Source organism: Mesoplodon bidens (assembly GCF_964165515.1).
Source record: "Mesoplodon bidens genome assembly, chromosome: 2".
In the NCBI taxonomy this organism is placed as follows: domain Eukaryota; kingdom Metazoa; phylum Chordata; class Mammalia; order Artiodactyla; family Ziphiidae; genus Mesoplodon; species Mesoplodon bidens.
In genome coordinates this window covers 182,725,336-182,736,866 of record NC_138177.1, presented here as the reverse complement: position 1 = coordinate 182,736,866, position 11,531 = coordinate 182,725,336, and the positions used below count along the sequence as shown (strand labels likewise).

At 64.4% G+C, this 11,531-nt stretch overlaps 1 protein-coding gene across 1 annotated transcript; it reads right to left on the bottom strand.

Moving 5' to 3' along the window:
* On the bottom strand, nucleotides 1-9,728 carry GPR153 (G protein-coupled receptor 153). Its single transcript, XM_081224011.1, has 6 exons — nucleotides 9,638-9,728; nucleotides 5,061-5,501; nucleotides 4,297-4,726; nucleotides 2,359-2,551; nucleotides 1,565-1,749; nucleotides 1-1,107 (listed from the first exon to the last, which is right to left on the bottom strand). Exons 2-6 carry the CDS (start codon nucleotides 5,414-5,416, stop codon nucleotides 439-441), a joined length of 1,833 nt encoding a protein of 610 aa, XP_081080137.1. The 5' UTR covers nucleotides 5,417-5,501; nucleotides 9,638-9,728; the 3' UTR covers nucleotides 1-438.
* Nucleotides 9,729-11,531: the final 1,803 nt, after the last annotated feature.

Below are 11,531 nucleotides of genomic sequence, written 5' to 3'. Positions count from 1 at the left end.
CTCTGAAGACCCCTGTGCTTACAGACCCTCTGTACCCCACCTGCTGAGGTGTGACAATTACGGGGCAGAGTGGGAAGCCGGGTGCAGTCTGGTGGCTCCTGCAGGGCTGGGCTTTGTTCCGTCCGGCGGTAGCCAGCTGCCCCGTGCGGAGCCCGCCTTTTCCCAAGCCCCAGCCTCACTCTGCCCAGAGATGCCCTGCCCAGAGGCTGGTCCGTGCCCAGTGTGGTCGTCCAGGGTGGGCGTTGCCCCTCCAGGCAATGGCCGCTTCCGGGGCGGCACACAGCCGCCGCCCAGTCAGGGCTAGGGCAAGTCCAGGCGCCGCCGGCGGTGTCAGCGTAGCCTGCCCCGAGCCTGGGCCGGGTTAGAATGGCATCTTTGGTGCTTTGGCCCCGTGGGTGGCCCGGCCCGCCTGGAGACTTGGGGAGGCGCCGGCGGGCCCTAAGACGCTGAACCTATCGAGTCCGAGTGCAGTGTGACGTAGCCCGACGACTCCGAGGGCGAGCTCAAGAAGCTGCTGGTGCTGCCGCCGCCGCCGCCCGCCGCGCGCAGACCCCCGGGTTCGCCCCACGACGCGCTCAGGCCGGTCCGCAGGGTCCTGGGATGCGCGTGTGCGGCCGGGCGCGGCCCGGGGCTCCGTTGCGCGCCGCCGCCGCCAGGGGGCGCCGCGTCCCCGCTGGGCTGGGCGCCGTCGCGGGGAAGGGCGCGGACGGGGAAGGGCCCCGGCGAGGCGGGCTGGCGGCGCAGGGCCTGCGGCTCCCGCTCGAAGGCGGTCAGCGCGAAGGCGTCGGGCAGCAGCGAGGCCGAGGCGCAGCGGGCGCCGGGCCCGGCGCGGCGGCGCGGGCTGCCGGGGGGCGAGCCGGGGGCGAGGCGCGGGCCGTCGTCCAGGGCCGGGGGGCGCAGCGACAGCAGGCTCTCGGCCGAGCGACGGCGCGGGCGGAAGGGGGGCGCGTCCTCCGCCAGCAGGCCGCCGCGGCGCCGGTCGGGCCCGCCGGGCAGCACCAGGGCGGCCAGGTCCTCGCCAGAGCCCCAGCGCGGTAGGAACGTGGGCAGCGGAACGGCGGCCCACAAGTCCGTGTCGTCGTGGGAGAAGCGTCGCGTGGGCGGGACCTGTCAGGACCAAGGGATTAACCCGGCCTGCCCTCCTGGAAAAGGGGGACCTAGCCTCCCCTCACCGGGCAGGGCCACCTGAGGTCAGGGACCAGGCCTGGTCCAGGGCACCCTGGTTTGGAGCTGTGAGATTTGGGGCAAGTGACAATCTCTCCAAACCTCAGTGTTGTCATCTGTAGCTTGGGTCAGCTGGGGAGAAGTCCCCTTGAGTAGGGTGCTGAGCCCCAAGGAAACAACACAGGCACCGAATGGACCATCCTCCTAGAGCACCAGCGAACTTGGGCACAGGGGCTGGGGTGCCGCCCATGGGTCCACCTGCACAGGCTCTGTGACCTGGGGCCAGCCCGTCTTGGGAGGATGAAAGCCAGCCCCAGGGGCTGTGGCAGGCGTGAGATGGGCTCAGAGAGGAAAGGCCTTGGAGAAGCATATTTGCATCTCCAGCCCTGGCTGTCCCTACCTGCAGGTACTGCATCTTGTCCTCCTGCAAGGGCCGCAGAGGGTGGAAGTGGGGCAGGTCCCCCTCCAGGGCAGAGAGCTCATACTTGGCCGTCCTGTCCAGGGCCACAAAGTCACCCCCATAGCTGTAGTCCAGGGAGCGGTCCAACACTAGGTCTGGGGGGGTGCCACCTTCCAGGCTGGTTTCTGCAGGGCGGGGCAGAAGCTTAGGGCCGTGGAAACTTGGGGGCATCCAGGAATGGGTCCCAGGGACCCCCAGAGACACACGCAGGGCTGGTGGGCTGGTTAACAGAAAAGGAGAAGGGCGGGGTCCTCTATGCAGATCCTGACTCTGCCACCTTTTAGTTGAGGGACGGGGGAAGGCACAGACCCTGAGCCAGCTTCCTCCTCTACGGGGGTGAGAACTAAATAGACACAAGGAACTGACACTGCCTGGCAGGTGGCAAGGGCTCAGCCCAGGGCCACATTATTACTGCTGGCAGGGAGACAGGACTGGTCTACAGGAGCCCGGGGGCAGTTCGCCAGGACCCCTAAGGTTGGAAGCTCCACGAAACACATTCAGGCTGGAGCCCACAGCCACTCTGTTAACCAGAATGTCTGATTAACTGGAACCCTGGGGGCGGCCAAGCCATACAGGGGAATGCCCCGTGGGACACCAGGCTTGGGTCCTTCCTTTAGGGGTTCAAGAACCTTTGGGGTAGAACATGGGGGCGCTGACAGCTGTTATCCCGGGGACCCCCAGCGACCTTACCCAGGCGCCACTCTCCCTGGGGGGCATTCTCAGACCATCCTCACCGTCATCCGAGTCCTCATCGTCGGCCATGAGGGCCACGCACTTCTCCCAGACAGCCTTGAGGTCAGCGCGGTAGCGGTCGCAGGCCCAGAGGAATACGGGCAGCAGCAGGGCCTGGGTCACTGAGCACCACAGCACACACAGTGCCATCCAGGGCGCCGAGGCGTCAGCCCACAGGCTGCTGAAGCTCACCACCTGTGGGCACAGGGCTGGGCCTGGCACCCGGCAGGACCCCCATCACCCCGCTTCCCTTCCTGGCCTCAGTTCTCCCACCTGTGGGGCAGGTCTGATGGCCCACCTGCCGGAGTAGGGGGAGGCGGAGATAGAGGGGGAGGAGGAGACGGACAAAGCTCTGGGGTTTTGGGCAGGAAAGAGACAGAGTGTGAGGGGAGAAGGCCCTGCCCACCGACAGCCGCTGGTGCAAGATGCACAGTCACAGCCCCGTGTGTGCAGAGCCCTTCACAGTGCACCGGGTAGCACTGGGCATGGCCTCCCTCATTTCACCCGTGACTGCCCAAGGAGGAGGAGGCATGGATTACCATCCCCTTTTTCAGAGCCAGGTCTCAAGTCTCCCAGTTCAGGGACCTTTCTACCATCCCCGCTGCTCCATGGCTAGTAGCTTCCTTGGCCCTGCCCCTACTCTGAGGGTCTAGACCTCAGACCCCAGAGGTCTAGAATCAAAGTAGTTTCTGGGGGTCAGAGGATCCAACCAGGTGGCCTTTGGGTCACTGCCTAGGGACGCCTCATTCTTCTGCTCCCAGGAGAGTTCATTCCCCCACTGAGTGACATAATTATTCCTCTTTCAGAGCAGAAGTGGGCATGATGCAGACATCATGTTGGTTCTTCCATGCGAGCTGTGTGACCCTCAGAAAGATGCTAAACCTCTCTGGGGCTCAGTTTCCTCATCTGTGAAATGGGCCAAGAACACCCCACAGGGTGAGGTAAAGATTCCAGACACCGTACCAGGCCCGCAGCATGGAGTGGGTTCCACAAACAGCCCTGAAGAGAAGCTGGGGGGCCCTTCCTCCACTGCCGTTCCCGTCTGGCTCTGCAATTTCACACACGCATCTTCCGTCTATCGGCAAGGGACTGGGGACACCAGGCCCCACTGCACACAGGAGGACTCTACCTGGGGCGTACCTGGCCCACTGAGGGTGGGCCAGAAGGTCACCCCTGACTATGAGGCTGCCACACCACCTGTCACCTTCTGGAGCTTGGTTCCTGCAATGACTCCCTGCCCAGCTGCTAGGATGAAGCCTCCATCTGGTCCTTGCCCCTAGACCCTTCCCTGTCCAGCTCCATAGCCTTCAGGGGCAGGGCTGGAGCCCTATCAGTGGGAGGGCTTGTCTTTGAGTCCAGACATCATTCTTGGGCTAGGCCTGGGGCATAGCCTCACAGACAGGACCCCAGGCAGCCTCGGTGGACCTTGGACCCTTGCTGGCAGGGTCTTCAGAGCAGCCCTCACCTTGACCTTCCTCAGCTCCTGAGATCAAGTCCAACTCCCCAGCACACATTCAAGGCCTGCCCTGCCTCCCGATTCAGGATCAAAGCCAGTTCTGCCACACTAAATCCCCCCTCTGTCCATCCTGGGACCTGGACCCACCAGGAAGCCTGGGGCATGTCACCCCACCTTCCATACCCTCTGCATCAAATGGGTCTCAGGTCAGGAAAGTCCCCTGCCGTGTGACAAAAGACCCTGGTCTCTGCAGCCACCTGACATGGGTTCAGATCCCACCATGGATGCCCTGACTCTAGGTGGGTCATTTGACCTCTCTGAAGTTCAGTTTCCACCTCTGTAAAATGGGGATGATGAGGATGCCTCCTGAAAAGATCGGGTGTGAGGATTCAACCACCTAATGCCTGGAGCACGCCCAGCCCCAGGGCTGTCCCAGAGCCCATGTCCCCCGGCCAGGCTCCTACCACCCGCCAGGCTCACCCACCAGCACAGGGAAGCCCATGAGGCAGTCGTATATGACGACGATGGTGGCCACCAGGCCGGTGATCTGCAGCGAGGTCCTGGCGGGCTCGGAGCCGTCGATGGAGGAGCGGCGCTTGCCCTGCGCGTCCTCCACCACGATGGTGGGCACGGTGAAGGCGTGGCGGTCAGCCCGGCGCCCCACCCGCACCGCCAGTGTCTGGAAGAGGGCGATGGCCGTGCAGACCATGCCCATGGCCATGCTGCCGCCCACCAGCAGCAGGAAGCAGACGCCGAAGCCCAGGCCAATCTCAGCCACGATGAAGTGGCAGCCGTGGGTGTAGAAGCGCTCGCTCGTGTCATGCCAGCCGACGGCAGGCAGCGCCGACAGGATGAAGGACACCATCCAGATGCCCATGACCGTGTGCACCGCCTGCTTCTTGGCGTTGCTTAGCCTGGCATGGGGTGGGGGCAGGACAGAGGGACCTGGCGTCACAGGGTCTCTCCACAGGTCCCTGGGGACCGGCAGAGGGTCCTCAACTGCCCCAGCCCCGCAGTCAGCACATCGTCACGTGTCCTTCTCACCGAGCCCTTCTGCACCGGACACTGTACGCACCCACGTACACCTACACGCGCCCGCCCCTGCAACCCCAGCACAACATGGGGGCGGCACACCGCACAGGGACCCTGTCCCCACACCGAGGGTACCTGCACGCTCAGGCACCCACGTCCCCCTCTCCAAGGACACCAGGTGTTCAGGTGCACACGGGCACATGCCCAGGAACTCACCGGTAGTTGACGGGCCAGCGGACCATCCACATGCGGTGGTAGGAGAGGGAGGTGACGGAGAAGCAGGTGGCCAGGGTGAGCGTGTAGAAGGTGGAGACGAAGACCTTGCAGAGGCCCTCGTTCCAGTCGTAGTCGGGGCGCTGGCGCCGCAGCTGCACCACGGCATAGGTGGCGATGGGCACGGCCACGTTGAGCATGTGGGTGGCCGCGAGCGTGCACAGCAGGAACTCCAGGGGCTTCCACTTCTTCTGCTTGGCCCCCACGCTGAGGATGCCCCACGCGTTGGCCAGCAGGGAGAGGCCTCCGCAGGCCAGCCAGCCCACCGCGCTGCCAGGCAGCCGCCACTCATCACTCATGGTGCAGACGGGAGCTGGCCGGCGGCTGGGACATCCTCCTCCAGCCAGGCCTCAGCTCAGAGTAGCAGCCCTCACACGCGGTGGCCTGGGGACACCAGGGACCGTGAGCATCTGCAGTGGGTTTGGGGGGAGCCAAGGAGCTCTCAGTGACTCTCCCTTGGGCTCCGGCAGTGCAGCTCTTGGGGCTCTTGGGAGTGCGAGATAGAGGGGGTCCCCTCATGCTCCATTGCCTGTCTGGTCCTGGCTTGGGAGGGGCTGCTTCGCCCTCCTCTCCTCTCTATGGAACCTCCTGGCTCCCAGGGGGTGTATACAGGGGTGCTCAATAAGTGCACATCCCCTCACTTCCACCTACTCCTGGTCAAGGTGCGGCATCTAGGCTTCCTTCCAGGCCGCCTGCATCCTCAGGGAAGCCGCCAGGCCGGGCCCAGGTGGGTGCTGTGCCGTGTGTGTACCTGGTCCTGTCCCAGAACCAGCCATCTCACCATCAAACTCCCCAAATCCTCACGCAGCCCACACGAGGCTCCCCCAGTGCATGTTGGGGGCCCTCACTTTCGTTGGTCCCACTTCCTTTGGCCAATGAGGACATGCCTGGAGGATAAGCCCCCTGAACCTCCCCTGTGAGGAAGGGATGCTCTGGGGACCACTCTTGTGCCCACCTTGGGAAAGGGTGGCCTGCTTTACCCAGCTCAGCCCCTAGCAGGCCTTCCTTGGCCGTGCACACCTGGCAGGCCCTGGCAGTACCCCGGGCTGGGGGGCACACTAAGCTCTAGCGTACTCGCCATGTGACCCCAGCAAAGTCCCTGCAACCACGTCCTACTCTGAGATGGGGACGATGAGGCTCCTTCCTCCAGGGGGAGGCTGGGGTGGACAGACGCCACATCTCTAACACCTGGGGCCGGCCCGGTCTCACACACGGTGGCTGCTCTGGTTGCCGTGGGCAGCATAGGACTGTAGCTGGTCCAGGGACCAGAACCTGCCCCCAAGGACAGCCTGTGGATAGGCAGGAACGAGGGACCTAGGACGCGGGGCAGGAGGCACGTGTTGGGGAGCCGCCCCATCCTGCCAGTGGGCCAGGCGGTGAGGCCCCCTTCCCAGCTCGGCGCGTCCCTGCGCAGAGCGCTGGCCGGCCCCTTTGATATGAGGCCCCCCACAGCAGGCCCCTCTGGCCACAGCCTGGAGCAGGTGGCGTGGGGGACAAGTGCAGTGCTAAGTGCAGGTCTACTGTGCATGCTGCCTACACTTGGGCCTTCTCACCCTCTAGCCTGTGTAATCTCATTGGCTGCAAATTTGCTGCCCCCAACACTTATGGGCACCACTGAACCAGACCCAGCCACGTGATCCTTCAGGGACTGTTTCCAGCTTGGGGTGGACAGGCCATCGCAGGCCCCTGGCGCTCAGGACAGGGGAAGTGACACCTCCCGGCCCGCTGCCAGGCTCCCCTGCTTGTCTCGTGCAGGGTGCGGCCTGAGCCCCATGGACACCGAAGGATCTCTTGAGTCCTGATGGGTCTCATTCATCTCTGCGCCCCTGCGGTGGGCCTGCCCAGACCCCTGACCCACAGGAGGAGTCTAATCTGGACCACACCAGTGCCCACTAAGGGCCTTTTAGTGGGGGCTGGGGGACTTCTGGGGCCGGGGAACTTCCTTCCCAAACATTAGGCTTCTGCTCGCAAAGCTGCCTCCACTTCCCCACCCCAGCCCCAGAGTGGGAGGTGAGGTGGCCCCGCTGAACCCTCCACCAGCCGTTCTGGTGTCCAGCAAGCCTCCTTGACTTCAGCATACAGAGGCCACTCGGTGTGGGGTGAAGGGCTGTTAGACTCCAGCTTTAGCTCCCCAGCCAGTCACGTGACTCAGCTGGGCCTCAGTTTTCTCATCTGTACGTAGACATGATGGTATCTACCTCGAGAAGTGTGTGGGTAGCCGGGAAGCGATGCCAGGGAAAGCGCTTACAATGGAGCCAGGCACACAGTAAGTGCTCAATAAATGCTTGCCACGTAGATGTCTGTACCAAAGACCTCCCTGCTCACTGAGCTATGCTGTCTCTTCAAGACACTGAGCTCAGGGCCTCCCTGGTGGCGCAGTGGTTGAGAGTCCGCCTGCCGATGCAGGGGATACGGGTTCGTGCCCCGGTCTGGGAGGATCCCATATGCCGCGGAGCGGCTGGGCCCGTGAGCCATGGCCGCTGGGCCTGCGCATCCGGAGCCTGTGCTCCGCAACGGGAGAGGCCACAACAGTGAGAGGCCCGCGTACCACAAAAAAAAAAAAAAAAAAAAAAAAAAGACACTGAGCTCAGAGGTGTGCATGAGCCTCAGACCTGCAGGCAGACGCACAGTCACCCCAGCCAGAACCTCCAGCCCAGCTTGGAGGGTAATGAGGCCACAGGGCTACACACAGCCAGGTGGGGTGTCTGGCAGCCTACCAGGGGTCCAGAGTGGGCAGAGTCTGCATGCTGCTGTGGGCCAGAGGCTTACATTATCAAATAGAAAACCGGATTCGGCAGGCACCTGGTGGCCTGCCATCTATTTCTACTTGCATCGTGCCGCCTTGGCCGTCAGATTGGGAGGCCTTCCCTCAGAAGCCCAAGCAGGCTGTCTGACTCCTGTGACCCTGCGCCCGGCCCAGCCCACCCTGCCCACCTGTTGATTGCTGGTGCAGAGTGGTAGGGAAGGTGCCACAGGCTGCCACTGGTACAACCCTTCCTGGTGCCGGTTCTTCCCTGAGTCTAGCCAAGCAGTGTCTCACTGCAGGGAAAGGCCCTAGGTCTGTGGGCAGGAGAATGTGCCCTACAAGTAGAGGGAGGAGGCAATCCTCCTTCGAACAGGCACACTCCCCTCAGTTCGCACCCCCAGGGATCTTGTCTGAAGGACTGACATCGTTCCCATTTTACAGATGGTTAAGGAGAGGTAACCAAGCTCTTAGGTTCCCGAGCCAGGATCCAAACTCCACTCGCCTGACATCAAAATCCTGATGTCTGAAACATTAAAATGCTCGGAAACTTGGCATTTTTTTGTTCCTTGAGCTGAGGTTGTCTTTCTGGGTCTCCTGCCCCTGCAAGATGGGTTCTACTGTCCCCACAATGCAGATGGGAACACTGAGGCTCAGAGCCCAGTGCAGCACAGGGAGGACGTATGGAGGCTGGCTTTGTGGACTCCTGAGCGTGGTGGTCCTGCGATGGGGGAGGAGTGTCACCGGGGTGGGGTGGAGAGCAAGGTCTCCAAATGCAGAGTGAGAGGGGGCCGGCTCTGCGGAAACAAGGAGACCCCCTTCCTCCAGGCTGGTGACACCTTCTGTTCATTCTCAATCACAGGGAGCAGGGGACACTAGGGTCCAGACCCCAACACTCCAGGAGGGTTGCCGCCCCCTATTGGGAAGTTTCTCCCGCAGCCCACTCAGGCTCCGCAGCATTTCAGGACTGGGCTTCCCCCTCCGCCTGGATCCCGGAGACGCTCCCTGCCCCCACCCCCACCCCAAGACACCGCAGTGCAGGCTGCAGGTGTGGCGGGCCTGGGACCCACCGGACTCTCTCCGCAGGGTCTGCGGGCGGGGCTCCGGCGTGACGTCGCGGCCCCGGGCCAATGAGGCCGCACGGCCCCCGGGCTCGATTGCGCAACAAAGAGAACCCAAAACTTGAAAGGATTCCCGGGCTCAGGCTGCCGCCCCCAGGCTACTCTCCGCCGGCGCTGCTACCCATCAGTCCCGCAGGGCCCCCGCTCGGCCGCCGCCCAGGGCGGAGCTCTCGGCGAGTAGCCTCCACATCTCCGCCACGCCCGCCCCCCACCCCCGTGGTCCCCGCTCCTCTGTCCTCCGATCCCCCGCCCGGCCAGGCGCGCGGTCCTGCCCCAGCGGGGCCCCCAGCTCTGCCCAGCCCCGAGGGCGCGTCCGAGCGTCGGCCGCGAGCCGAACGCTGACGGGACTGCGGTCCCGGACGCCTCCCGAGTTACGCTGGGCAGGGGTGGGCCCAAGACCCACAGACCGGCCATCCCCGCCCCCTGAAAGCAAGCCCCCCGGGGCGGCGCTGCTAGGCTCAGAAGAAGGGGCGGACCCCAGGGAAGTTACCGTGAAGGTCCCCAAGTTGGGGGGAGGGGTGCGCGCCTTAAGCGGAGCTCGCGGCCATCGGACAGACCCCGTGACCGACCGACCACGGACAGCCCCTCCCCGCCCAAAGTCCTCCCGCCGGGGGTCCCCTGCCCGGTCGCCCCCGGGCCAGGGCGGCGGCGCTCACCCTGCATTCGGGCGCCCGGGGCTCCAGCTCGCTGCTCCCGCCTCCGGCTCCGGCTGCGGCTCCCGCGCCCCCCGGCCGAGCGCGGGCCGCCGGGGACCGCGTGGGTGGCCGGCGGCGGAGCGGCCAGCGGGCCGGGGCATCCTGGCGGCGGCTGCCCGTGGCCTGCGCGTTCCGCTCTTCTCGTCTCGGCCTCGCCGCCCCTCCCTCCCTCCCTCTCTCCCTCCCTCTCTCCCTCCCTTCGCACCGCCGCCGCCGCCGCCGCCGCGCTCCGATCCCGCCGCTCGGCTGGCTGCGCCCGGGCGGCCGGGGGCGGGGTGCGGAGCAGGGCGCAGGCCTCCGCGGGCGTCTCCACACCGCCCCTCGGACCGCCCACCCCCTCCCCTCGGAGGCGCGGCCCGCCGCGTGTGTCTGTGTGTCTGCCGCGCGTTTCTCTCGTACCCGCGGGGGCGCGCCCTCCGCATCCGCGCCGAATCCCCCTAGGGAGGGCGGCGCCTCCCGCGACGCCTGGATCACGCTTGGGCCTCTCGCTGCCGACTCGGGTCTGTCCATACTCCCGGTCTGTCCATACTCCCGACGCTGGCTGCGAGCCTCCTGGGGAAGATCTAGGCCAAGGGGGCCTGGGGCAGGAATGGACAGTGGGGACCTAGGGCCGGCGGTGGGGTCTCAGGGAGGCCTTCCTGAAGGAAGTCACATCTCAGGTGAACTATAGGGGCGGGGCGTAAGGAGGACTTGGGGACCCTGAGGACTTGTGGCCTCTAGAAATTGGGGAGTCGTTTATGGGGGGAGCCAGGGCAGGAAGAGGTGAGGTTGGGTCAGCTAAGGATTCAGACTCACCCTCGGGCCTTGGTGGGGCGGGGGTTCCACCGCGGGAAGCTAGTGAATGGACCACTGGGCTGCCTGCCGGGTGGTTGTCCCTCCCCCAATGGGCTCCGAAGTGTTCTCTGTGAAGCTGAGACCACGACCACGCAGCTGGGAGAGGCCAGGACCTGCGTGCGACCTGGCACCCCTGGCCCTCTCTCTTCCCTCCCTCAGGAGCTTGCCCTCCACGTAGCACTCCTAGCAGGGCACAGGCTGTCACCTCTAGGCTAGCTGGGGAAACCCATTAGTCCCCCTGATGGGGTTCTCTGGAGACCCAAGTCACAAGAGAGAGCGGCCTCTGGCATCCTGGCCTCCCATCCAGTCAGAGGATCCCGCCTGCCTCTTCTAGAAAGCCAGTGACCACACACACCCCGGACGAAAGGCCTCCGGAGTCACTCTGGGCTGCCCCGCAGGGCACTGTCCTGCCCCGCAACTGAGAGCATCCACGAGTGCCCAGCCCTGTGTCCGGAGGAAGGCGGGCATCTGCTCGGGACTGGACTCAACCAAATGCAGCCAGTGCTGCCTGTACCACTCCATAGCCTGGCTTCTGTGCCCACCTACACCATCTCCTCCACACCCCAGAAACAGCTGGGGAGTTAGAAGCAGCTTTTAGAGGGCCCAGAGTGAGTCTTGGGATCAGGTGGTTTTTTTTTTTTTTGGCCGTGCTGCGCGGCACGTGGGATCTTAGTTCCCCGACCAGGGATCAAACCCTCACCCACTGCATTGGAAGCGTGGAGTCTTAACCACTAGACCGCCAGGGAAGTCCCCAGGATCAGTCTCAGACAAAAGTAGAAGTGTTTGTATAGCAAGGTTCTACAATGAAGAAGAGCTGGTGAATGGCGAGTCCTGGGCCATGCGCTCCCTGTGTGTGGCTTCTGGGTGGTCAGGGCCCCTGATGAGCTCTCCCTGGACAGGCCAGCTCCCTGCCCATGTGACCCTGGTTGTAAATAGGGCATCAGCAGTAGGAGGCTGACACAGGGTAGCTGGTAGTCAAGTGTGGCATTTCTAAGGCAAACAGGCAATCCAGCCATCCAGA

Coding starts and splice junctions, on each gene's coding strand:
- GPR153 (XM_081224011.1), bottom strand. CDS start 5,416: ATGAGTGATGAGTGGCGGCTGCCTGGCAGCGCGGTGGGCTGGCTGGCC. Junction 4,727..5,060: donor CGCTGGCCCGTCAACTACCG/GTGAGTTCCTGG, acceptor ACCCCATGCCAG/GCTAAGCAACGCCAAGAAGC. Junction 1,108..1,564: donor ACAAGATGCAGTACCTGCAG/GTAGGGACAGCC, acceptor TGGTCCTGACAG/GTCCCGCCCACGCGACGCTT.